Source organism: Mytilus trossulus, chromosome 10 (assembly GCF_036588685.1).
Source record: "Mytilus trossulus isolate FHL-02 chromosome 10, PNRI_Mtr1.1.1.hap1, whole genome shotgun sequence".
NCBI lineage: Eukaryota > Metazoa > Mollusca > Bivalvia > Mytilida > Mytilidae > Mytilus > Mytilus trossulus.
In genome coordinates, this window is record NC_086382.1 from 46,583,685 (window position 1) to 46,610,651 (window position 26,967).

Genomic DNA, 26,967 nt, shown 5'->3' on the forward strand with positions numbered 1-26,967 from the left:
CGTAATTTCGACATAACATGTCGTTATAACGACATCGCTATGTCGTAATTTCGACATATCATGTCGTAATAACGACATCACTATGTCGTTTTAACGACATAGCTATGTCGTAATAACGACATCGCTATATTTAAAAGAATATGTATTATGATTGGCAAGAGACTAAATGACAAAGAAATTAACAATTATACGTCATCATAATGTCCCCGATAATTATAAAAGCCCCCGCATGGTCAGCTATAAAAGAGGGAAGAAAGCTACCAGAGGGAGAGTCCCCGAAATGCTGTGTGGCAGACAGTGTTATTATTCAATTATTAGCTCCCTTGGTAAAACTCCAAACTTCATATTTAATGTATTCTATTGTTAAATAATTTACATGAAGCTTAATAAGTATATATTTGTTAATTGAATAGCTTTTGCTATTTGAATTCATTGGTTAAAGATATTTATTTATATTGTAAAGTTTAATATTTGCATCGTCGCAAAATCTTTGGCTACCTTCTTTGGATACCTTCAGTGAGAAACTTATATATGTTATAGATACCAATTCAGATTAACCTAGCCCATAGTAATAGAGCTGGTCTAATTCGTGAAGATTAACAAGTTACCGGTCGTAGAATTGTTATGCAGTCACACACGTTGGAAGAATGAAATGTAAAATTATTAGAGTACTGAAATTGTACAACCAAGTCAAGCCAAGCTTTCCATCTCCCTTTAAATAAGCGCAAACTACATGGCTTCTTGGTATAAGGGTATATTGAAGTATTGATAGCTCTATTTCTACTTTCAAACGTTGGGCACGCGCGATGTTCCTACAACCCCTAGGATTTAAAACAGAATCTTCGAAATTTCATCCGCAAAACAAAATAAAAATGTTAGAAAACACGAACCAATATTAAAACAAATTCAATATATGTTTTGAATTATGTTTTTACAGCTCTTGTTCATCTCCTAAGTAATATCTAGTATATTTGAGGATTAAAAAAAGAAAGCTATGTGAAAAAAACGGATGTCCCCATCCAACGTTACATTTATGAAAAACTGTTTTAACTCTTATGTATAGTGATCCTATTTCTTATTCTCTGATCTTCTTGATTCTTGACAGGAACAACGACATGTGTCGGTTCTTTGTGGCGTTAAAGCCGTTATTTTACCAAATTTCATTTGACTCGACTGCATATTATAGTAGAAAATGAATAAAAATAGTAAGACAATAATAATATCTAATAAAAGTACAAGTATTTGCCTCATGTGAGTTCAAATATTGCTGATTCAATAAAATCTGCACTACACAGTCGTTTTTCAAACGGTAGCCATTTTGTCTAAGTTGATATTTCATTTTTCAAAGCAGTTAAGGCGTATTTATTTTTATAATTGATCAAAACAAAAATTAGATATACGAAGAGTAAAAAATGCCAAGATTCTTTCCTTATTAACAACATATTTGGGTCTTAAAAGAATAAAATGCTTCCAAACATTACAAAACGGTAGCCAATTTTTCCAAGTGTCTGAAAACGTCTAAAATCCTAAAGACGCTAATTTCCGACGTTAAATGTGCTTAAAGTTTCAATTAAATGTTTATAATAATTAAAACAAATCGTGTTATGAAATTTGGAGAAAGATGTTAATGATTGCTGCCGAAAAAAAAATAGTGCATGTTGCTAAAGACTCTGCCCGGGGAAATAGGTTCGACACAGGTTAAATTTTGCAATTTTTATTAATTGTATAGCTTTTAACGCTTTATTCAAAAGAATTTGGAAATGTGGGGGAAATCCCATTTTATAAAATAAATTGAAATTTATGTTACGGAAGTACTCCGAAATAGATCATTTAAAGTCGTCACTTCAGTTAGGTGCAATCACCAATATCAAAACACTTAATACCAGTTCACGGAATGTTTTACTTCGCGATTTGTCCTGCTATTTCGTGATGAAAGTAATTCCTGTACTAGCGAAGCCGTAACTTTTCGTCAATATAAACTTGTGCATGAAATGAAGGTAATTGAAAGACGAATCCCAAACAGCAACGAAAACCGTTTCATCGAATTAAAAAAAAACGGGATTATATTTTTATTTGTCGTTTTCGCGGACGACCCAGGAGTAGATTGCTATTTTTTAAAATGTATATATCTGCAGATGACTTGGGAAATAATTCTCAAGCCAAGGTTCAAGTAATTGAAGGGGTGTATTTCGACAACTTATGTGTCAGGGAAAATACAATTCTATTCAAATTTAACCAAGGATAAAAATGTTCGATTTACTTGCAGAGTGTCAGATATATTTGTATTGGGGATGAATTAAGATATAGAAATTTTACAATAACAGATGATATGCAACTTGAAAGTTAAACATCCTATGATAAAAAAAAATATGAAAACCGTATACATGTACTTCCGTCCCATCTTTCCTTCCTACATTACTTGCGACAGTACTGCATTTTAAGTTGAAATAACTTAAAGGGTAAACATTATTATATCGATTTCCACAACTCGAGGTAATTTTTTGATAAAATGACATTACAAAACGAACAGAACCAGAATCAACCAACAATATAAAAAACCGAATAAAACTTGCAAAAATTAATCGAAGTCAAAGACCCTCTTCGACGTCGCATTGTAAGTGTTACGTGTTGTAGGAATATCGTGTCCAACGTTTGAAAGTAGCATTAGAGCCATTGATACTTTAATTTACCCTATTACAAGAAGCCATGTAGTATGCGCCTATTTTAAGGGAGATGCTATTTTGAGGGAGATGGGATGCTTAGCTGGCAAGTAAGGCTTGCATGTAGACTTCGCATTATCAACCTGTTCTGTCTGTTCAACTTTATAACAAACGTTAATTTATTGATCTCAAGTGTTATTTTGAAAAATATATAAGTTTCTCACTGAATGTATTCAAAGAAGGTATCCAAAGATTTTGCGACGGTGGAAATATTAAACTTTACCATATAAATAAATATCTTTAACCAATGAATTCAAATAGCAAAAGCTATGCAATTAACAAATATATACTTATTAAGCTTCATGTAAATTATTTAACAATAAAATGCATTAAATATGAAATTTGGAGTTTTACCAAGGGAGCTAATAATTGAATAATATCACTGTCAGCATTTCGGGGACTCTCCCTCTGGTATCTTTCCTCCCTCTTTTATAGCTGACTATGCGGGGGCTTATCCAGTTATTGGGGGCATTATGATGACGAATAGTTGTTAATATCTGTGTCCTTTAGTCTCTTGGCAATCATAAAACATATTCTTTTATATATAGCGATGTCGTTATTACGACATAGCGATGTCGTTATTACGACATAGCGATGTCGTTATAACGACATAGTGATGTCGTTATTACGACATAGCGATGTCGTTATAACGACATGTTATGTCGAAATTACGACATAGCGATGTCGTAATAACGACATGTTATGTCGAAATTACGACATGCTATGTCGTAATTACGACATAAATTTATTTTTTTGAATGGCCCTTATCGGCTTCCGTACAAATCATCATATGTTATGAATTTATTGCGACAACTTTTTTGGTTACAAGCGACTTTTAATTTCACCGTTCAAGCAATTTTTCTTCCTGGAAAATGTAATGTGTTAGCAGAATGTGTTTCAAGATTGCATGAAAAAGGACAATTATGTAAGTTGTGGAGTTTTCACTATATATACACATCTAATGTTAAGAGTAATCGATGTGTCATTAATTCTACACCTTTCTGTGCATCACCTATAATATAATGGTCTACCTCGAATACAAATCTAGGAATAATTATACAATAATGTATATCTATAATTGAATGCAGCGAAACAGTGCTACCATTTGAGCAGATTAACAACACTGAACATTTATATTCTAGGAGTCAAATTCAGGGTTTATGACATAACTCAAGAAAATTCCTTTTCATTTACTATAATTTATACAAAATTTGTGAAGGAAATAGTTACCAGCTGCCAATTCGTTGTCTTAAACCTACAAATCGAATAATAATTAAAATTTGCATAAGAAAATTTTATCACTTGTATGAACAATAAAGACGTTGTCAAGCGCAAAATTTTCAAACAGAAAAGTTTATGACGTCATTATTGTCCAATGAAAAATAAGTATGAAAAAGTACGTGAAATATGTGGATGGAACTATTAACCGGGGTAATAGTCTTCGAAACTATTGACTTGCAAATAGTCTGTGGAATGAAATAGCACAACTATTTCATTACTTTTTGTATAGATAAAATATACTGAGGTATAATAACATAACTTGTCAAACGTACATGTATATAACTTTTAGTGCCTCAGAGCAATGATGACGAAAAAGATGACCAAGAAGACTTTTTATCCAAATTTTGAGACATTTTATATAACATTATAATCTAGTACAATTACAATGATGGCGTATATAATTACCTGTATTATATAAACAGATAAAAGACCAGTTAATAATTTCCCACTGTTATAATGGACTCAATATAGCTATTACAAACAATACAATCGATTGCCTGTGTTAAGTCATAATTCATAATTAGGAATGGTCTGTAATGATTCCTGCTATACATCTGAAACAGCTAAATACTAGCACAAGTGAAACCTCATTAAAAAATCAGTGGCAGTGAGCAAAAGCCTGCTATCCACTTTCTGAAATTGATGACTCTTTGATGCCAGTATAATGGATAGCTAAACATCTTTCTCGTAATTAAATCCAAATAGACAACTGTTTTAATCCGTTTACTCGGTTCAAAAATGTAACCAAAGTAGTCATTTTCATTACATATATAATAAGATCACATATTTATGATAAAAGGTGAAACAATTTAAAACAATTGTCTGTTTAACAGTTTGCATGACATTTGTCCGCTGTATTTTCTTCAATCTTTTCAGTCTTCTAAGAACAATCTTTCATTTTTATTCCTCTATACTTAGCTTTTCTGTAAAAACATATATATTATATCAACATTATTCATTATTAACCAACATTAAAACAATGTGACATGTACATTCAATAGTCAATATTGTACAAAATTCAATGAAACTTTAAAGTATTGTATGAAACAGATATATTTTTTTGAAAAATAGTTTCATACGCCGATTTTTGAAGTTTTATAAAAATATGAAAATGTAGTATAAGCGACAGTGAGAGAATTCTCCTTCAAAAAATCAAATAACGTAGATGGTTAGCAAAGAGATATTCATCCAGTTTTCTATAATGAGCAAAACTCATACCACGTAGCAATCTATAAATGGCCCCGAAATTTATTTTCAGGATACAGAAATTTGATCAATCCGACATCTGGAACTAATATGTATCCAATGTCGTTGTTTGCCAAATATGTGCACTAGAAACACCAAAGCCACATGGAACAAATGTTTTATTTATTTCCTTAGAGAGTGGTGGCCAAAGTTGTATTACAATATACATTTGAGTTGGTCAACTTGGCATATAATGGCATCTTATAGATATAACATGCCGAAAACATTAACACAAATTTAAAGATATAGCATTGCTGTGTATATCTGACAGGGTTTATGACTGTACTTAATTATGTTAAACGCCAGGGTATCCGACGAGGATAACCAGTCGAAGAGTTATTAATTAAGTAACAAAACTAAAACCTAGTATATTGAATTACCTCTTTTCAGTACCAATAACATCTTCTAAAGTCTGAGGTAAAGGCTTTCCTGATGTTTCAGGCAGCAACAAGGCTAAAGCACCAGAGAAAATAGCCAAGCCCCCAAAAACTATTAAAGGTAGTGGTCCCCAAATTCTGTTGAGTTCTAGAATTTGTGGGGCTAACATTCCACCTATCCTGGCACACATTGAAGACACTCCAATACCAATGTTTCTAAATTCAAAACGATTTAATAATAAATGAAATTAACTCGATTTATGCAACACATGCAATATATTTAAAAATTGTATGTCAATCTTAAAAAGGAGCACTTGCTATCAAATTCATGATTTCCGATGTGACCCAAATTCTCATATTTGATTTATAACATACTAAAACGTATATCCAAATAACATTCAGCCCGAAATTAACAGTTAACAATGAATGTGCTCGATAATATAAGTCCTAATTTCATGCGTATATCAGTGTAGACGCCATCTAATCTGCCGATGTTACCTTACATAAACATAAGCATAAATATAGATAGATTGTCGACCTCGTGCAATTAGATTTTCTTGGTCTGTTTGATTTCATGTTGTAGGCTAAAAACAAAAGATAATTATTGTTTTGACCTCTATCGAACTGTTTTTGGTGAATCGAGTCGGTCAATGAAATGGTTCAAAAGACAATTATTGTTTCATTAATTCACTTTTATAAATGATTGAACCAAACAAAATCGCGTTCTAGTTTTTCATATCTCGTAGCTGGTGCCCCTTTAAGTACATATACTTAAGTCAAAGCCAATAAGAGGACATTGACCTTAAACATTAAATCTCATGCAAGGACAATATGAGGGGATGAGCAGTTAAGTATTCTGCTTTTTTTCGATCATGCTCCGTAATGTTTAGCCACACCACTTTCGCATGACAAAATGTCCTGCAATTGTAGGGCCGCTTCTTTTTAAAACCTCATACCTGAACTATGATGAGCCACCTAGAGGTGACGAAGTTATTGATCAGACTCTCTGCTATAATACAATTGAGCGACTTTCATGTATACTCACGCCTTTTGTATGAATAGTTTTTTTAATAACTAACCAGTATAATTCAAAGATTACTTAATTATCAAGTTTCAATTGATGTAGCATAAACATTGTGTAAGAAATTAGGAAAATTATTTACCTGACAACTGTGGGAAACACTTCTGCTGCCATCAAATATATGATTGTGTATGATGATGTTATACAAAACTTTCCTATCATCGCTAAGGTTATTTTCAGTGGAATCAATTCTGAAGTATAATTATTTCCAATTGTTCAAACTTTTTTATAATGCGAGATTACTATGATTGCTGTATTCGTTTGAGGGAATGACTACTTTTGAATTCATTTTGTTTCCAATACAGAGATATATATGTATATCTGTATGACAAAAATATCTGCTATGCCAAAAATGTAACCTTTGTTGTCTTTGAGAGTTGGATGTGCAAGTTTATATTTATCAAACATAAAAATTTATATAACAACAATCAGAGAAGTCTAATATTCTCAGGGAATATTCACAAACTCATAAATCAAAACGAAACTGACACCGCCATTACGAAAGTCGATAGACGTTGAAAAGACAAACAAGATAACAAAACGCTGTAAAAAAAAACTAAAGACTGTGCAACCCGAACCTGAGAATATCAGATGCCCAACAAGAGTTAGTAGATCCTGATCCAATAATAGCACCCGTCGTGTCGCCCATGGCACAACTCGGTAAACATTTTTGCATTGTAAATTTTACAAAAATGGTAAATGTACCTAGATCAGACGAAGGAAGTGACTAACTCATTTTTCAAACCGTGAGAACATGATTCTTGTGATTTAGGACACAGACAGAAAGATGGTGTTGTTAAGCCAAGTCTTGTTTTGGCCGTTTAACTTGTGTTGCATCAATAAAAGCGATTTTTCCTCAATAACCTTTTGAAGGAGTTTTTTTAAGTGATGAGATCATCACTGTTCATTTAGTCCGCATAAAGGGAACATGCACGGCACGCAAGTCAGACAACTTTGAGATATGCAAATGCAATACGATTTGGAAGAGTGTATTGAGAAAGACAAAATGACAATAAAAACCACTAACTTCCCAATTTGTGTCAAAAACCTTAATTTGAAGTATCCCATCAGTATAATTACTAGATTAAAACAGACCCTATTAGGTTCGGTAGTATATGTTAATGTCAAAATCACCGGGATTATTCATATGTCCTCACTCTTTGATGTGTCAGCTATTGAGTGACAGGACGTTATCAATACATAGTTCACAAGTCTTCAATTTTTCTTCTATTGTAGCATGTATAAATTGTATCTATCTTAATGACGTTATTTTTAATTTTTAATCTAAATTTAAAATTCCTAAAGTAGTATTGGTTGCATTTTTTATGTTAACGATCTCAACGTTGTAAACAATAAATAATAGTTCATACAATGTAAACGATATTGACGCGATATCGTGTTAACATTGTTAATATCACGATGCAACAATATTGATTAAACAGTGTGTACTTAAAACATGGATGTATTTGTCTGGTTTTGGTTGAAAATTAGTTTTTACGAATTCATGCATTTGTTGTTTCATCTACGTCCATCCACTGTATTTCTTTGCCTTTCTGATTGAATAATATCTAACGCACACTTAATTCAAGATCTGTATATAGACTTATTGTGGAATTTGAAACTACACTTAGTTATGACAAAATGACTTACCAATGAAACCGGTCGCTATACAAGCAGCACCTCCTATGACCATGATGGCACATAATGGTCTCCTTCTCCCTAATGGATTTAATATTAAGATACACATAATGCAGGCAGGTATTTCTACTGCACCAGCAATACAAAAGTTAATGTAGGGATCACCTCCTAGATTACCTGTACCTAGAGACAGTCCGTAGTACAGCATGGCATTGACAAGCCTGAAATCAAAGGAAATTTCTCTTTTTTATAATCTTAATATGAGTTTTTTGTACTATCAACACAATTTACTCTCATGTACTGAATATCCACCAACAGCAGTGTTGATTCAGTGGAAGTAGTTAAGACGTTGGATACACTTGTCTGTCACCTTGACATTTAGAAATAACAAACAGATCTGTTGGTACACTTAAGACCAAAAATTAGAAAGGCATAAACACCAATCTATACTGATGGCAATATTAGTCGATAGAAAATATATTTCCCAAAATACATTTAACTTTACCAAATGATTATATGCATGCTGCAAATAGCTTCTTACCAATTAAACCAAACATTTAGAGATAAACATATCATCCCAGGTCGACATAAGTCGATAATAGTATATTTACGACCTTTCGTTTCTGTTTCTGACTTTTCATCTAGTTTTGTTAAGTCTTCAAGTAACTCCTCGCTTATCTCTACGTGATTTGCCGCAGCTACTTTTCGAATTATACGTTTTGCCTCTTCCTCTTTGTGGTTTGATAACAACCATCTAACTGACTCAGGTAACAGCCTATAAAAAGTATCATAATCTGCTGTTAATATACTTTAACATTTGGTGGTCAGTTCACGATTATCCAGACTGTAAACAACAGTTCTCGATCCTCAATATTGTATACATCAGTTCCTGATCATCATTAATGTTCACAGCAGTTCCCAATCATCAAAACCGTATACAGCATAACCGAACACCAATAATGTATACAGTTTACCACTTGTTTAGTATATACGAATAGTTATAATATAAGAATACTTTTTAAATACATTGTAATCAACACTTGTTATCCCTCCCAATAAGCATTGATAGCTGAAATCTACAGCTCGCTACTAATAATTTTGGCAAAGCTTTTAAAATATTTTGGTCCTCAATACTCTTCAACTTCGTACTTTATTGTGCCTTTTTATTTTTTTTGGATTCGAGCGTCACTGATGAGTCTTTTGTAGACGAAACGCGCGTTTGTATAGACTACTTTCACTCAATCAAAGTTGTTTTCGTTCCCGATAATATTTTACCAAATATAAGGCACAAATAACACCACCGGAATTGTGATAACCAATTCAATATATCTCCAGTTGCCGATGCCATATGCTAGACCTGCTAATGTCATATAACCAATAGCGTAAAAAGCGTGGATCACAAACCCTGCAAACATACGATAAGATGGACCAACCAACTCAGTACCTGTAAATAAATAGGAATAATTTAATGTTATATTCTTAATATCAATGAGTATTTCAGAATGATAAAAGTCAGCTCGGAAATGAGATTCGTCATCATAGAACTGATATATCACCAACAAGAATACAAAGTAAGTAAATAGCCATCTAGGTTCCATTTGATTGATAGTTTTAATAACGAATATCACAGTCTTAACGACATTGGTACTATAAATAAGCAAGAAATCGAAAGGATGGAATTTACCTTGAATAAAGTGAATATTAAAACCACGCGTTGCCTTTTTTCTAGATTGGTATTTTAGATTCGCACAGAAATATTGTTGATACTAACATCGATATTGTTTTGGTACAATTAAAATATATCTATTATATTACTTAACATTTATATAAACCTCTAGTCCTAAGTCTATCCAGAAATACGTGACAGTGTTATTACGATCATGCAATGTGCATTAAACGGACACCAATAAATCACTCAGTGTCGGCATAGCTAATTCAAATTATTAAAGCCAATCTAATAAATTATATTGCTCTTGGTATACTTTGATTTCTCTTCAACAATTTTCTTACCCATTATGAATATCACAAGAAACAATCCGGTTTGTGCTGCACCTTGTAAAATGTAGAAAGGGATAAAGACGTAGAAATTCGGTGCTGCTGAGGCGACACAACCAACAATTAATAACATCAGCAGGCAGACAAAAAAGGTTGGTTTTCTTCCCACTCTGAAATAATAATCAAGCGAATAAATACATTAATTGTTAGAAATTTGTAAGACCACACTTAGTTTTACCATCTGTTATTGCACAAATATATATGAATAAAGAGGCAAATGAAAGAACTGAGGTTTCCCATAATTTCTTAAAAACTTCTCGATTTCTTTGTATTTTTTTGGAAAATGTTACAATCACGAATACATAAAAAGTGCCATACATATTAATTGTTTTAAGTCAATACAAAAGTATAACTTTTACAACATACATCTGCATGATCAGAGAGAAAACCAAAGTGTCCATATGTTCCTATTGTTCTTTCTTTTCATATATGTTTTATATACCTTCAAATCAGAATAACGAACAATAATCTTGCAAAAAATTAAGTATGAGTTCTTACATGTCTGACAACTGACCAAAACATACAGCTCCAACCAATCGGCCGAAGAAGTACAAAGTCTTAGATGTACTACGCAACCAGTCTTTGTCACATACCAAGTCAAACTGTAAATTAAATCAAAGCAAATACCCATATATATCATATATGTATATGGTAGATTAAAATTTACCATTTGAACGAACGTATGAGCACGAATTAAAGACATAGAGTGTTTTCAGATAATTATTTAGATATTTTTTAATGAGATTTCTTTTTTTTAGTTTGCTGCCAGAATAGTGCTGTTGTATCATTCATCGGGAAATTTTAGTACTTATTTTAGCTAGTTAACCTCTGAATGATGTTTGATCACTGCTTTTTGGTTGCTGTTTTATTGAATTATGTTAAATTTAGTTGATACTTTTATACATTCAGAATGATTCGGATCTGGACCTACTATGTAGACAATAAAGCAAATCCAAAATCTTTTATTGATAACTTGAGATGTCTTTTGGATTTTTGTATCGTTTTGTTGCAGTTCCATTATCGCAAAACCACTAAATTTTAAATAATAAATCGAGATGACCGTAAATATATTAATGGAAATTTAGACGATCTCATCTAATTATAGCGTTATCTTTTAACCGAAAATAGTAAAGTTAATATTATTGTCGTAATTTATTTTGGCACAAAACGGATTTATCTTTATGTCATAATATACGCACAGACACAATATTCTTATATGGAAAATCTAACTGCTTAATATTAAAAGAAGCCTATAGAGTTCATAATAAAGGCATGCGCACGACTAAAGGGAACACTGATTTTTGGTGAGAGCGTAAAATTCTGTTTTGATTTCATAGAATAGCATCGTGAAAACATTCAGCGCTATTCAACTGTTTTGTTTGATTTTTTGTAATAAATGATGAAAGTCCGAGGAAAATATGTCTTCACGTATGGTAGATAAAAAGACAAAACAAACACAAGAGTTAACAGATATTGTAATTACTATATATACTAGTATATATATATTTTGTTCAGTATGATCGTAATCGAATTAGATATACTATTAACATTTTAACTTAGATAACTTGGTATTTTTCTCAAAACACACGTCATCCTACTGACTCTCGGTTGCCGATATGGTCAACATAAAAAAATCATTTATTATCCTGTACATACCTGTGTAACAATAGTTGGTCCATACACTTCTCTTGAATAATCCCACTCTGTACATTTATTCTTTGGTACCGTGACATTATTCGTTATGATATCATTTAACGTATACTTTCCAGATGAAATAAGTTTTGATACCATTTTTTCATCAAAGATTTCACATTTTCCAGCGCTCTGTAGAAAGTCTTGGAAGTCTTTCTCTGTAGTATTACCGAAAATCCAATCAGAAACGTTCGCTTTTGAAACGTGACATTTATAGTCTGGTTTGGCGCTGACAAACACCATATTCATGGCATGGAAGGCACATACTATAGCTACCAAATATATATAAAACAAACGAATCTGTTGGTATCGTCCGAGTTCTCCAAGGATTTTTAGCAAATCATCAAAATGCATGACGGAGATTTTTCACCCTAGTCCAATTAACTAAACACTAGCTAAAACTCAACAAAGAAAACAAATCTCTACCAAATTTCTTATTATAATACGATAAAATAACTGAAACATTTATTGGCAAAAACAGAATACTGTTCACGTTTTCCATTTCGATATAATGGTGTATAGAACATTGGTAAATAATAGCAGAAAATCGCCTTAAAAGATGAGTTATGCAACATCGACATTTAACTTCAATATATACAAAGAAAGGAATTATCGTGTAGTCAATTGTAATTACATTAACTCAAGTGAGATCTGATGCATCAACAGGGTGATAACACCCACTCCTGCAATGCGTTTTTTTTTCTCGGAAATTCTCCAGTGCGAACCAAACTTTTAGGGGAAAGCAGAAAATGGAATATCGGCTAAGATGCACTATTAAAGTTTGGTAAATTATAATGCATGACCAGTAAAACAAAAGGCATATAACTTATTGCATTTTTATGTTTTATTTTATATTTGAAAAATGTAAGTTGACTTTAAAGTATGTATATCATTTTTTTCTCCTGCTGTCTTTTATCGGTTTAGATTTTAGAAAGTCTAAGATTTCCTGTATTATGTTCCGAGCAATATTAACTAGACAAACATTTTCGAAATATGTATAAGGATCCATAAAATATAATTTGGAAACATGTAATTTGGTAGTTTTCGCCGAGGTCGTTAAATATATTGTAACTTTCGTAAAATATTTGATCAGAATATTTTCTTCTCTTTCAGTCATATTTACCTAAGAATTAATCCGGTAATCTAACATTGAAAGTCATTTGTGTTTTTCCATCGTGTGAATTCACATACAATACACTTCCACCCTTGAAGGAAAAGACTAAATATCTTACTAATAAAAAAAAGTTATTTGTAAGTTATGATGTACCATGGTCTTAGTTGTAAGTTATAAATGTTTATTCAGCACATAGACGTGGCAGTACACATTATTTCACTAATCAAGGTACATTTATATATGTCATTTGTCTGAAGGTTGTTCTAATAACTAACATCATATCTGAATATGTAGACCAATTTCACAAAAGCGTATAGTCGCTGTCACGTAAAATTGGCACCTTGATTTTCAAAATTTTCTTAAATATCGACCGCGCTAATTGAAAAACATGATCGCGAGTAAACGCGGTCGATATTTAAGAAAATTTTGACAAAAATCATGGTGACAATTTTACGTGACGGCGACTATAAATCTTTTTGGTTCTGAAGTTCCTTTAACGTTTGTCTAGTTTCAATTTGTAAAATTGTAAGGACATAAGCTATTAACAATTTTTCAATATTTTAACGAAAACGTAAAAAATAAATAAATTGCTTTCTTAAAAAAAGAAATACAATACTTTAACTTCAATGATTGTTTTGATTTATAAATGTTTTTTATAACCCCAAACATAGGTTGCCTTAGGTGTATTTAGGTTTTTAATTCTCTATAACTACTTATCTTTTTCTGCGGTTCAATTGTTTTGATTTGAATGTCAATTTAACAATGGAACATATTTTACTGCCTCAAAACAGCATCAACTAGTATGATTCTATGAACACTTCAGCAGCAATTTAAATCATCAATTATGTAGCTAGTATCTTTTTTATAAAGTTCTTCATTTTTCTATATATTTAATCAAGGAAATTAAGATTTAATTCTTTGGTGAGACATAGTATACATCCATCATAATTCCCATAGACGTTAGACATTTGACGAAATTATGTACACACAGTTGCATTCGTTATTTTTATTTTAATGTTTTTTTAAAAGGTTAAAGACAACTAGAAGGCCTAACTTGTTGACAATGCATTTGATTTGCAAGATATCTCCAACTTCCTTGCTCTTCAGTCTTTTAATTGATTTGAGCGCTACGTATTTTCCACTGTAGACGTTACACACGTTAAACGTACCTAATATTAAGCCTTATAATTTTAATGTATATTTTTTCTCATAAAATCAAACGACCGTTTAGTAAAACCTTACTTGTCATCTCCATAAGTAAAATAAACAGTACAACATCATTTCGGTCAAAAGAAATTTAGGGTAATATATATGAGCTTCTAATATTTCGTTTCCTTGAAGTAGAAGTTATGATACGACCAAAAATTATGAAAAGAGTGTTTATTACATGTAATAAGTAAAAATTAAGATTTATTTTCAAAATATTGGTAAAAGAAAAAAAACGTTATGTTTAGTTAAAAATGTCAAAGGACAAGTACACCCCCATCCCAACACAAACATCAAATAGATTGATAATGCAAACATAAGTTAAAATTAACAAAATAATTGTTCAAATCAATGACAGGTTTAGACGGAAAGAGTGTTTGGCGTACCAAAGTATGACCCTGGTATCAACGATGAGGGCTTTTTGTATTGGACCCTTTCATTTTGGCTATAATCAATATTTCTGTCTGAACAGTGAGAACATAATACACTATAAGTTTGTTTCCTCCTAAAACTCAGGGAAAGCGGTTTTACCAGTAGCCAGTACTCCGGTACTGGCATGAAAATACGGATTTTTTCAGTTATTAAAATTTGCTGTTACATAATGTTAAAAATGATTATAAATTAAAGAATATATCTCCCTCATGCAAAGCTCTGATTCCTTTTACGGATTTGGCTATACTTTTTGGATTATAGCTCTTCATCTTTTATATAAGCTTTGGATTTCAAATATTTTGGCCACGAGCATCATTGAAGAGACATGTATTGTCGAAATGCGCATCTGGTGCAGGAAAATTGGTACCGTTGAATGTTATTACTAACGGGTGTTTTATTTAAAGCAACGGATACAATTGAGACTTGTTTTGAAATGAGAAGACATTTGACAATTTAAAGATTTGAATATTTTTAATAAACTTGATTACCTTACAATGTGAATTTCACGCTAAACTGTCATAATCAGTATCTAAATAAAAGGCATCAGTGGTTTACCGATTATCAAATGTCAGAAATCCATCAATACAATAAGAAATTAAGTTGAAACAACAAGAAATGAGCTCCTAAATTAAAAAAACAACCCGTTTTCTTCTGTTTTTACGGCACGTTCATAATTAATTGACCTGCACCATTCTGTGCCTATTTTCTAATCTGTCAAAGACCATAACTACTACTGGACGGCAAACGTGGTGATCATCAAATTGAAATTGACCTCAATATTGTCACCAGTAACAACATACTTATCTGTTTTTATCTGTATATCAAGGACTATAAAATCCTGAACGATAATAGTGAAAATTGTCAATATTGTTGATAGAGTGTTGCTGCTCACAAGGTAGCTATCAAACCAAGAGTTCCAAAATGGTGAAGTTGAAATCATCCCTTCGTAAATTTTACGGACGCCATCACGAGTTGGTTGACCGTTATGGAATAACCGTTTCACAGATGATATCAGATATGTTTCTAACGTCGTAAGTTAAATTCCCTTCCCTTTTCATGAATGTGACCAACCGAATTAAGACTATTTACCGGGTTTCGGAGCACCTGAGATCACCCCAAGTTTTTGGCTGGGTTCGTGTTGCCCATTCTTGAGTTTTCTATGTTGTTTCTTGTGTACTATTATTTGTCTGTCTTTTTCATTTTAAGCCATGGGTCTTAGGAGTTTGATTATTCCTCTGATATCTTTTGACCCTCTTTGATCTTGAACGTCATTTTGTAAGCAATAAATTCATAATGAAATTTGAAAAGCTTCGATTAAACAGATTATATGTCGTCAATGTGTTTGTATTGGCTTTCATTTTTTTGTGGTTTGCTTTGTATATGCGACTTTTTGTATTTCTTTTGTTCTTATTACGTGACTCTGTAATTTAAAAGATACCGTCAGTATTATATTGGTCTATTATGTGTCATTATGATATATTTCTATTATGAATTACTATATACGTTGATCCACAAACGCCAAAATCATTCAATCGCGTACTGGTATTTACTATTTTTGGATTCTCATAAATTCTACCTATAACTTTTGGATTAGGTTGAATATCGGTCTATTTCTGTAATTTATTCTTACATACTTTTGACTTTTTAACCCTGTATGCTTACATTACCTATGTAAATTTCAAAACTGTTTGTATGCACATTGAACGACAAATTTATGTGACGTATAAAATTTTCTGACGTCAGACACTCAAATCAATTAATGTGTTCGTAGGTAGAAGATGTTTTTGAGTTCGGTTAAGTTAAATTGTCCCCTTTTAAAATTGTTATACGATGATGACTGATGAACCATATTTTGACTATTTTATTAACTGTGACTGTTTATTTAACGCATCATGTAAATATAACGGAATTTGATGAGACTGTTATTAAAGTGAGAGGGTTAGCGCTATAGAACCAGGTTTAATCCACCATTTTCTACATTTGAAAATGCCTGTACCATGTCAGGAATATGACAGTTCTTGTCCATTCGTTTTTGATGCGTTTTGTTATTTGATTTTGCCATGTATAATGGACTTTCCTAATTGATATTCCTCTGAGTTCAGTATTTTTGTGATTTTACTTTTTACTGCCTAGAAACGACGTAAAGGGCAACTTTCATTATGATACGGCGTAAATTACCTATCAATATTCATGTTCATTCGTGTTGAAGACTGTACTTCGACATATGATGATTTACTTTTACAAATTGTGACTTGGATGAGAAAGATGTGTCATTGGCACTCATACCACATCTTCTTATATCTATTTATTAAAGCTAAGTGGCACAGAAAAGTCAGAAGCTTGAAATCAAAACAAAATCTGCTACATTTCATAATACTTTTTATTCAATGGTCATAGATGTTTAAATACATATTTCTATAAAACATAATCATTCTTTATTTGTTACACGTCCATATACAAGTTCAATATTGTAATGCTGATAATTCACGGTATAAGTACTTAATAATTGTATTTTAAATGTTATTTATAAAATGACATAGTTAATTTTTCCAATATTGAATTTTTAAGACTTATTAACTTTATCTTTCAATTTATGGAAATACATAGCAATTTTTCAAAACTCCTTTTTGAAATACATTTGTGATAGCTTTACAAATGATGCATTATGGGTAAATATACTGTTGTGTTTGTTCCTTCCTCTACGGTCCACTTAAGAATGAAACTATTTCATTCCAGTAAAACATTCAGTACTTTCATTTTCCGCTCTGCAATTCATTTATTCACCTCTACAGTTTTCCTGTAAAATTAAACTGCATGATCTACATGACGGCAAAAAAAATCGTCAGTTAAATGAAAACAAATAACCAATAGTATTACTTATAATATAAGGCAACACAGATAGACGAAAGGAAGATCTGTTATAAGCGTCACTGATTGGGTCTTATGTAGACGAAACGCGCGTCTGGCGTATTAAACCATAAGCCTAGTAAACACAATTAACACAATTTAACACTTAAATAACAAAATCTTGGAAGAACCAAGGTGAGCTCTGAAGTTCTGGAAGTGTAAAAAGTTCCTACTTTACTCTAGCATGTCTAGTAACAACCGCCATGATCTTCGTGACATCTGGTTTATACTCAAATATTCGTAATAAATGATATAAAAGTTAAATTGACCCTACAATATATGAAATGCATTTGTCGTCATTCAATACACATACATTCCGAAATGAACAATTTAATGAAGATACTGCGTCTCAAATTTTTTAATGAGTTGACATAACTTTATATTATAGACCGCCGTGTCGATTATAAAAAATGGAATACAGCATTAAACTAATTCGGCATGCGTTGATAATAAGTTGAAATCAATATGAGTTGATTTCTAGATATTGTAAGAAATGTTTTAAACATTTGCTTGCTATAAGGAGTTTAATGCAATTGGGGTAAATTTTACCACTTTAAATACAAGACGTATACGTGCATAACACAATTCATTTTGTTTTATCAAAGCAACTTAGTTGTATATTGAACGCCTTCAATGAGATCGAACTCAAAATAACTGACAAGTCTGCACGTCATGACACAATTTTCGGTATAGCAAAACGCTCACCAAAAACATACAATTAAAAAAAAGGTATAACTTCACAGTGTAGATACTATTCTGTACGCTATCCGGAAGTCGCGAATTTCGAAGCGATGATTTTCAACTGGCTATAACAGGACGGTTTTGCCTACGGTGACTTTTCTCATCATTTGTTTACTCCTATATCTATAAAGTGCTTTGAACATCTTCAAGGTATGTATGTATAGCATCATAAATATGAGTAAAAAAAAACATGCATTAGAATATAAAATATACGTGTGCATCACACCAACTTGATAGAAAAAAAGTGAAATCGAGGGATAATTTTGCTCTCGTAGTACAAAGCAAATAATCTTTCATTTCAAATATTTGCATCAGTTTACAGTTAAATATATACTGTTTCAATATTCTTTTCGTTTTTAAGTAAAATACTCGTATTTCCCATAAAAAAATATGTTTTCCTTGAGGATCCAAAAATAAATTACTGTACGATTTGTCTAGAACTGACTGTATTCTAGAAGCGATTTCAGATTTTTTGACTGTATGACCAGTCGCGATTTTGGGAAGAAGAAAAAACCCGGCAATTTGAAGGTATATACGTCTCTATGTGATATTATGAACTGTCCAGGGAACAAAAACGTCTTATTTCTTTCATCAGACAATACAAATATATTTCTGATGATTTTTGTAGACGGCAAAATAATTGTTTTTTTTTGTTCCGTCAGTCTTATTTAAAATCAATTGCCTGAAAAACAATACCTGATTCGCGTGTGGACTTTGTAATAGTGTATCGTTGCAGTTATCTGTTTAGCTATTACATTTTAAAGACTATTTACACCGTCCGCCGTTGACCAATTGATGATAACATAAATTAAGCTTGTGTCTTTTAAAATTACAAAAAATGGATAAAAAAAGCTTTGCGTAGGCGGATAATTCATGTGATATAATTTGGGTAAGTTTACAGAAATCATTACCTATATCAATAACGAATGAATTTAAAATGAAAAGGATTTTATCAGTTTACTTAAAGCGATTTCTGGGTTAATCCATATATGACATTGTACTGATTGCATTTGTTAATTGCGTGGCAGCTTGTGAAAATGATAATAATTTGGTTATGTACTTTCACCCTTTTTTACAGGATTTTCCACAGAAAAATCGATTGGTAGGTTGAAGGTTGGTGCGTCCATTAAAACGTTTAAACCCGCTGCACTAAAATTTTAAGATAAATTGGGACTTGAATTGAGAGTTGTCTCATGGGCACTCATACCACATCTTCTTATTTATATTATTTTGGTGATGTTAGAATGCTGCCAAACATTGTCCATGTCCTTTACTCATGAACCGTTCAATTAAAGTTTTTTAAATTTTAATTTGTCGTTACTGATGCCAAAATTCAAGGTCAAGTTTGATATTGACGAATTTTACTGTTTCTGATCATGAGGTACATGTATGCTTCTTGAAAAATAGGGATTGCTGTCTTCTGAAAGGCTCTTGTTTTGATTTTCCTTGGGAGTCGGCTATGTTTTTTATCTTCATTTTTTATTTACATCTGCCCCATTATAGAAACATTCGGGCTAAAAGTTGGTATTAGTCGACCCTGAGGAAAACTTTGGGATGGGGTGAAAGGGAGGCACATCATTAATATCTAGTACACTTACTTTGTTATTTGAAAATTGTTTATAAAATGTACATGTTAAATTCAAATCAATATAAACGCTGTAATGCATTCAAGTAAACGAAAGATATATTTCTTTTTCAGGATAATCCAATGACAGAGTTTTGCTGTTTTTATTGCACAAATGTACGGTCAAAGGATTTTGCAGAAGTTGTAGATCATTGCATAATTCGTCATGATTCGGAAGAATTACAGTTGAAAGTTGCAACACGTGTTTCTCCATCTATTACAAATGTCCGAACAAAAAACTTCAAACTGATACCTGCTGAAATTAAGAAGGACAATAAAATCATAATTCCACAATGTGAATCATGCACACTTAATGTAAATAGTAAAAAGGGTAATAGTTATATCAGTGATGGATCAAAAAAAGGGGATCCGGCGGTTTGAAACTCTTTTTTAACTATCAATGCATTTGTATGGGAACATATATTTGGAATGCCTTTTCTCTTGGATTGGACCCCTCTCCATTTAAAAATGGTTTGAACCCCCAATGTATATTAAGTGGTTTATGAGGAGATGCGCTTACAAAACCGGCGAAACATATTGTAAACGAACGAACGGAAAGACAGACTTCATTATCACTATAAACCCCCGCTTTATAAAGTGGTGCACAATTGAGTGTCAAAGAGACAGCTTTACATCCAAAACAAAATGAAGGAACTTTGATCAATTATAGGCTACAGTACGGCCTCGCATGTGTGTAAATACATCCGTGTGTTTGTACAATTTAAAGTATAACGGAGGACATTTCTGAAACTTATATATACAACAAACCTTCCTCTTATTTTAGCAACATTTAAACATCCTTATACTTAATGTAGTAAGTCCAGTACACACTATCAAGCTAAAACATGTTTCATAAGTTTTCAGGATGTGAATTTATTGAAATATATTTGTGTTATTTAGAAAAAATGCCACCTTCTAATGTATCGTAAATAACTTTGAAATCAACACTAGAATACAGTGAAACAAAGACTGATCATACAGTTTCAAAATATACAAGCGCGACTGATCTTACAGAGAGAAATTCAAACAAGTGTAATTTTCTTATTTCTGGCTTCAAAGATCTTGTTGAAACTTTTACCATCACTTGAAATATACTTTATTTAGTTAATTAATTAAGTCTGGTTTTTACGTTAATTTGTACACTAAGAGGGTAAAAAGATTGTTTTTAGGTTCACCGACTGATTTTCCTTAGTGATGCACTTGAAAATCTCTTGATTAAGGCAAAAATATGAATTATAAATGTGCTGAATTTAATTCTAAACCATTAGAGAATATCGATTTCAGCTGAATTAATCATTAAGCAATGTACAGATGATCAACTTACCGTTAAATTCAGTATATCCATCAAATTTAAAATGTGATCTAAAAAGTTCTCGCAACGAAAATCGCGACTTCCGGATAGCGTACAGAATAGTATCTACACTGTGAACTTATCATATCGACTTTGGTCTTCAAGCTGTTTTAATTCGAGCACCACAGATAAGCCTTACATATATGTAGACCAAACACGCGTCTGGTGGGAAAAAATGACTGGTATATAAAATGTGTTAAACAATTGATTTGAATACACTGAGAATACCATTAAAATGCATCGTCTACTACACTGTATATGTATTGAGCAAACAATAGATAAAAGTGTCTCTGTAGTTCATCAATGTTTTTCGTTTTCTCCATTTTAAAGATCAGGTTACATTTTTTTTGTGCTAAAAAAAAGTTGACAATGACGCTAAATACTCCATTAGTCGGATGATTTGAGTTCTTCGTATCAGAAGTAAACAAATTGTATCCTGAGGTTAGAATACAAAGTGCATGTTTTATTTCAAACATAAAACAAATGGAACACATTGTTTTTTACTCAGTAATTTGGCGTTAACAGTGACTTTTCGTGCAAAAAATTCTAGACATTACTGTCTTTTAACCTCTAGTTTTGTTGTTGTTGTTTTTGTGTTCATATGTTACTCATCATTACATTTTATTCATGGTGTAAACAAATTACTCAAATAACCAAGTAATACAAGTAGAAATATAAAACTGTAAGGCTTTCCAAACAATAAGTTGATAGCTTTGATAAAAAAAAGTGTCTTATGTCCAATATACTGACAATTTAATAAACAAAATCTTTAATTGATTTTACCTGTTCACATAGTTACTTCCCATTCGTAATATACTAATTTTTTCTGTACCCGGGGAACAAACTGTCATGTCTATTCCTTTCTCTGCAACTTTTCTAAAAAAAAAAAAAATATATATATAATCAAGATCTAGACGAAGAGATATGATAATTCATTTGAATAACCTTTCAGCCGATTTAACATCAAAACATTGAAAAATTTAGTACCCAGTATAACTACAAGCACAGAGATATTTTGTGTACATATTTCCAAGATATATATTGCTTACAAATTCTGGATAGTGCTCATCAAATTGCTTAAACATTTACTTGTTTTTTTAACTGAAGGACACCCAGAAAACAACAGGCTGCTTATTTAAAAACTAAAACTTGTAGCTGAATCGATAAGATTCAAAGAAGGTATAGATGATATATATGGAAATGAGTTGGCATTCTGATCAACGACACAAAAGCACCAAAAAACGTAGAACGTGATCAATGTAGATACAATATTGAACATATTAACTAAAATCCTTACCCTACAATGTAATTATATGTCACACAGAGCTAGAAAGTTGTGGTGTATAGATATAGAAAGATGTGGTATGAGTGCCAATGAGACAACTCTCCATCCAAATAACAATTTATAAAAGTAAATCATTATAGGTCAAGGTACGGCCTTCAACACGAGTGTATTCATTTTGTTTTTGTTATCGGTTTTGAAAGGCGACTGACTTATATGGTAACCGCGCCTCAAATTCATATAACATAGATATTATGTATGTTCACTCATTCTTTAATATATTTTGAGCTTAACCTTCCCCGTAATAATCGTTTCAAAAACACGTATCGCAATAAGACAGATCCTCATAATGTTTATAAAAAAAGTACAAATCAAAGACATTTGAATGATTAATCATTATGAATAAAAATTCTTAATGAACTACATGTAATTTTGCACACTTGCAATGTTACCAGGTTATATTGTGAGAACGGGTTGAAAATTGATTCGTCATACATTTTCAGTCATTTACAGCACCAATATTATAAATGATATATACTACCTCTTTTCAGGATCTGTTACATCTTCCATTGTCTGAGGTAGGGGCTTCCCTGAAGTTTCTGGCAACAATAAGGCTAAAGCACCAGAGAATATAGCTTATCCATCAAAGAGAATTAAAGGTAGTGGTCCCCAAAATCTGTTAAGTTCTAGTATTTGTGGTGCTAACATTCCACCTATCCTGGCACACATGGAAGACACTCCCATACCAATGTTTCTAAATTTGCAATAATAAATTACAGTGTTTAAATGTTATGAAAGGTATATGTTTAAGATAATAAGATTTCATACATATGATATGTGTCTTTGTTGTGCTTATGTCTTTATGGGTATGGATATCTGAATCGTTTGTAACAGTTGTTTATTGGTGTTTGGTTTTGTATTTCGTCTCTTTTTTTAAACTACTTGTGGTTGGTGCGGTAAATTGTTACTGCCCTATATTTTTGGTTATTCATCATCATTCATGTAATCCATTTTACACATTATTCAATCATATGTTAACAGACATCTATAATTGTCTGAGCCTCTTATGATTCAGCGGTTTAAGGCAAGGGCATTTAACCAAATTTTTTTTCATTTGAAACAATGGATGTTTAACCCCTGATTATTTGATTACTATTTGTGTAACATTCAATGAATAAATATTGTATGCATAGGACTTTTTTCACAAAAAACTTATGTCTATAATTGATATACATTATCGTGGTCTATTTGTATTTATTTTATAGGTTACTAGTTGTTTTCCTACAGAAAACCGTCTCAGCTATCTTAACAATTTGATAAAGAAGACTATTGGTCTGACCATAAACAAGGTTTTATTGAAACCAATGATTTTCTTCGTTTCCTCAACCTTTTGTCAGACAGTACAGGTTTCCCTAATACTTTTTTTAAATGACGTGAACAAAAAACCAACACTTTATAAAGAGAGCGCATGAATCAGGACCCATAAATGTTTAAGAAAGCTATACGTTCAAAAGGAACCTGCAATTAATAGCTCAATCAATTTAAGGTAAATCGGTATGGTGAAGTTCAAACCTTAGTTTTGTAAAAATGTATAGAAATGTTTAATATAAATTACGTCAGTTCCTGTATATAAAATTTCGGCTTGTCAACATGTACAACAGTTTGCATCAACATTCAGCAAAGTCAAGTGGTGAGTTAATTGGGTGATACTGAATAAAAAAAATTACCACAAGAAAAGGGTGTGATGAATTTAAAAAAAATCTTAAAAAATACAATCAGCATTACACCGGACGATAACCAGGTTGTAATTAACGTCATGTCTATGCCTAGTGACAGTCTTTCAGCAACAAAATTGATAATAATTTCTGTGGGAGTGTATTTGTCTGCGTTATGACGTCAACGCTTACAACAGAGATCAGCAATTTGTCAATCATAATATAAATATTATAACAAGATTAAGTAGGTTTATTAAATAGTCCGTTTCTATGTATGTTGCCGTAAGTTTTTCTAGCAGTTCAGTATTTCTGTTGTTCCCAGGTTTCCCTCAGGCTCTCAAAGTTGATGTGTTTCCCGATCGGCTTTGATTTGTGGCCCGGATTGTTTCAGTTAACTCGAATTATGACTATTTAACAGCTGTATATTGCTGATGACTTTATTTATTTAAAAACATATGGTCGGGAAATTTTCACTGACTATGATTAAGTTTGTATGTCGTGTAGGGTCATAAAAAGTAAAATCACAAAAATACTGAACTCCGAGGAAAATTCAAAAAGGAAAGTCCCCAATCAAATGGCAAAATCAAAAGTTCAAACACATCAAACGAATGGATAACAACTGTCATATTCCTGACTTGGTACAGGCATTTTCGTATGTAGAAAATGGTGGATTGAACCTGGTTTTATAGCTAGCGAAACCTCTCACTTGTATGAAAGTTGCATTAAATTCCATTATATTGTCAAAGGTGCGTGAACAAAACAAACAGACACAATAGGTAAAAATGTCAAAAATAGGGGTACAGCAGTCAACATTGTGTTATCATCTTATTCACTATAAAAACAACAAATGTAACGAAGAAGCACAAACAGGCATACAACAACTTTAACATCCTCATTTTGCTTATATTATAAGATTTTATTTATCTATGTAAAATCCACCCACAAAGGACGGAAGGTTTTAAGTACTGGTGTGAAATTGCGCGTTTGAAATTCGCACAGGTAAACATAAAATAATTTTGTCGTTCAAAGTATGACGGGATACATAAATACAGAGTCACATAAAATAGATACAACAAAAAACAGACTTAACAGTAAAAGTAATAATTATAAATAAAATAATTGTGTGGTTCAAAGTATGACGGGATACATAAGTACAGAGTCACGTCAAATGTATATCACAAAAAACAGACTTAACAGTAAAAGTAATATTAATAAATAAAATAATTTTGTCATTCAAAGTATGACAAGATACATAAGTACAGAGTCACGTCAAATATATATCACAAAAAACAGACTTAACAGTAAAAGTAATAATAATAAATAAAATAATTGTGTGGTTCAAAGTATGACGGGATACATAAGTACAGAGTCACATCAAATGTATATCACAAAAAACAGACTTAACAGTAAAAGTAATAATAATAAATAAAATAATTGTGTGGTTCAAAGTATGACGGGATACATAAGTACAGAGTCACGTCAAATGTATATCACAAAAAAACAGACTTAACAGTAAAAGTAATATTAATAAATAAAATAATTTTGTCGTTCAAAGTATGATGGGATACATAAGCACCTATGATGACTGTAGGCAATCAATCAAAAGTCTCTCCTGTATAGCTGTGCTATGTGGTATGCACTCTTATCGGCTAATACAAAAAGGAGCTCACCAACTTTTATCATTATCACTCATAGTTCCAATACAGTTAAAAAAAATGTGCTTCAAGTTTTAACAAATAGATGAGTTGGATTAATTGTCCCTTTCAAAATTGTTATGCGATGATGACTGATGTACCCATATTTTGACTATTTTATAAATTGTGACTGTTTATTCAACGCATCATGTAAATATAACGGAATTTGATGAAACTGTTATTAAAGGGAGAGGGTTAGCGCTATAGAACCAGGTTTAATCCACCATTTGCTGCATTTGAAAATGCCTGTACCAAGTCAGGAATATGACAGTTCTTGTCTATTCGTTTTTGATGCGTTTTGTTATTTGATTTTGCCATGTGATTATGGACTTTCCGTATTGATTTTCCTCTGAGTTCAGTATTTTTGTGATTTTACTTTTTTATACAGGATTATTTACCTGACAACTGTTGGAAATACTTCAGCTGCCATCAGATATATTATAGCATATGATGCTGTTATACAAAACTTTCCTACCATAGCTAGGGTTATTTTCAGTTGAATCATTTCTGAAGATAAAAGCATTGACAAGTGTTCAAGCATTTGCCAACTTATACGGTGTATTTTGCCAGTGTGCGAGTATTGACAATTTAAACAAGGAGGAGCAACCACTATTAAATTCATTGTTTATACGATATGTACACGGATAAAATTGTCTATGATGAATCAAGATATGTGTGAGAAGGTTGTAAGAGATTTATTCAATAATAAAATAAAATTAGGCTGTCTAGGTTTTCATTCAGTATAAATATATTCTTCCGATACATGATTTCCGATCCGCCAATCAATCATATGTAGATGATGTAAGCCTATC

At 31.8% G+C, this 26,967-nt stretch overlaps 1 protein-coding gene and 1 long non-coding RNA gene across 2 annotated transcripts; both read right to left on the minus strand.

The window, feature by feature from the left end:
- Positions 1-4,394: 4,394 nt before the first annotated feature.
- Positions 4,395-12,482, minus strand: LOC134687478 (organic cation transporter protein-like). Its single transcript, XM_063547812.1, has 9 exons — positions 12,054-12,482; positions 10,896-10,999; positions 10,353-10,507; positions 9,618-9,786; positions 8,884-9,117; positions 8,355-8,563; positions 6,787-6,895; positions 5,627-5,839; positions 4,395-4,924 (listed from the first exon to the last, which is right to left on the minus strand). Exons 1-9 carry the CDS (start codon positions 12,441-12,443, stop codon positions 4,882-4,884), a joined length of 1,626 nt encoding a protein of 541 aa, XP_063403882.1. The 5' UTR covers positions 12,444-12,482; the 3' UTR covers positions 4,395-4,881.
- Positions 12,483-17,203: 4,721 nt separating this feature from the next.
- On the minus strand, positions 17,204-26,683 carry LOC134687480 (uncharacterized). The gene is made up of 4 exons (XR_010101767.1): positions 26,554-26,683; positions 23,288-23,500; positions 22,248-22,340; positions 17,204-17,638 (listed from the first exon to the last, which is right to left on the minus strand). It is a non-coding gene; the product is annotated as an uncharacterized LOC134687480 (long non-coding RNA).
- Between the last annotated feature and the right edge of the window lie 284 nt (positions 26,684-26,967).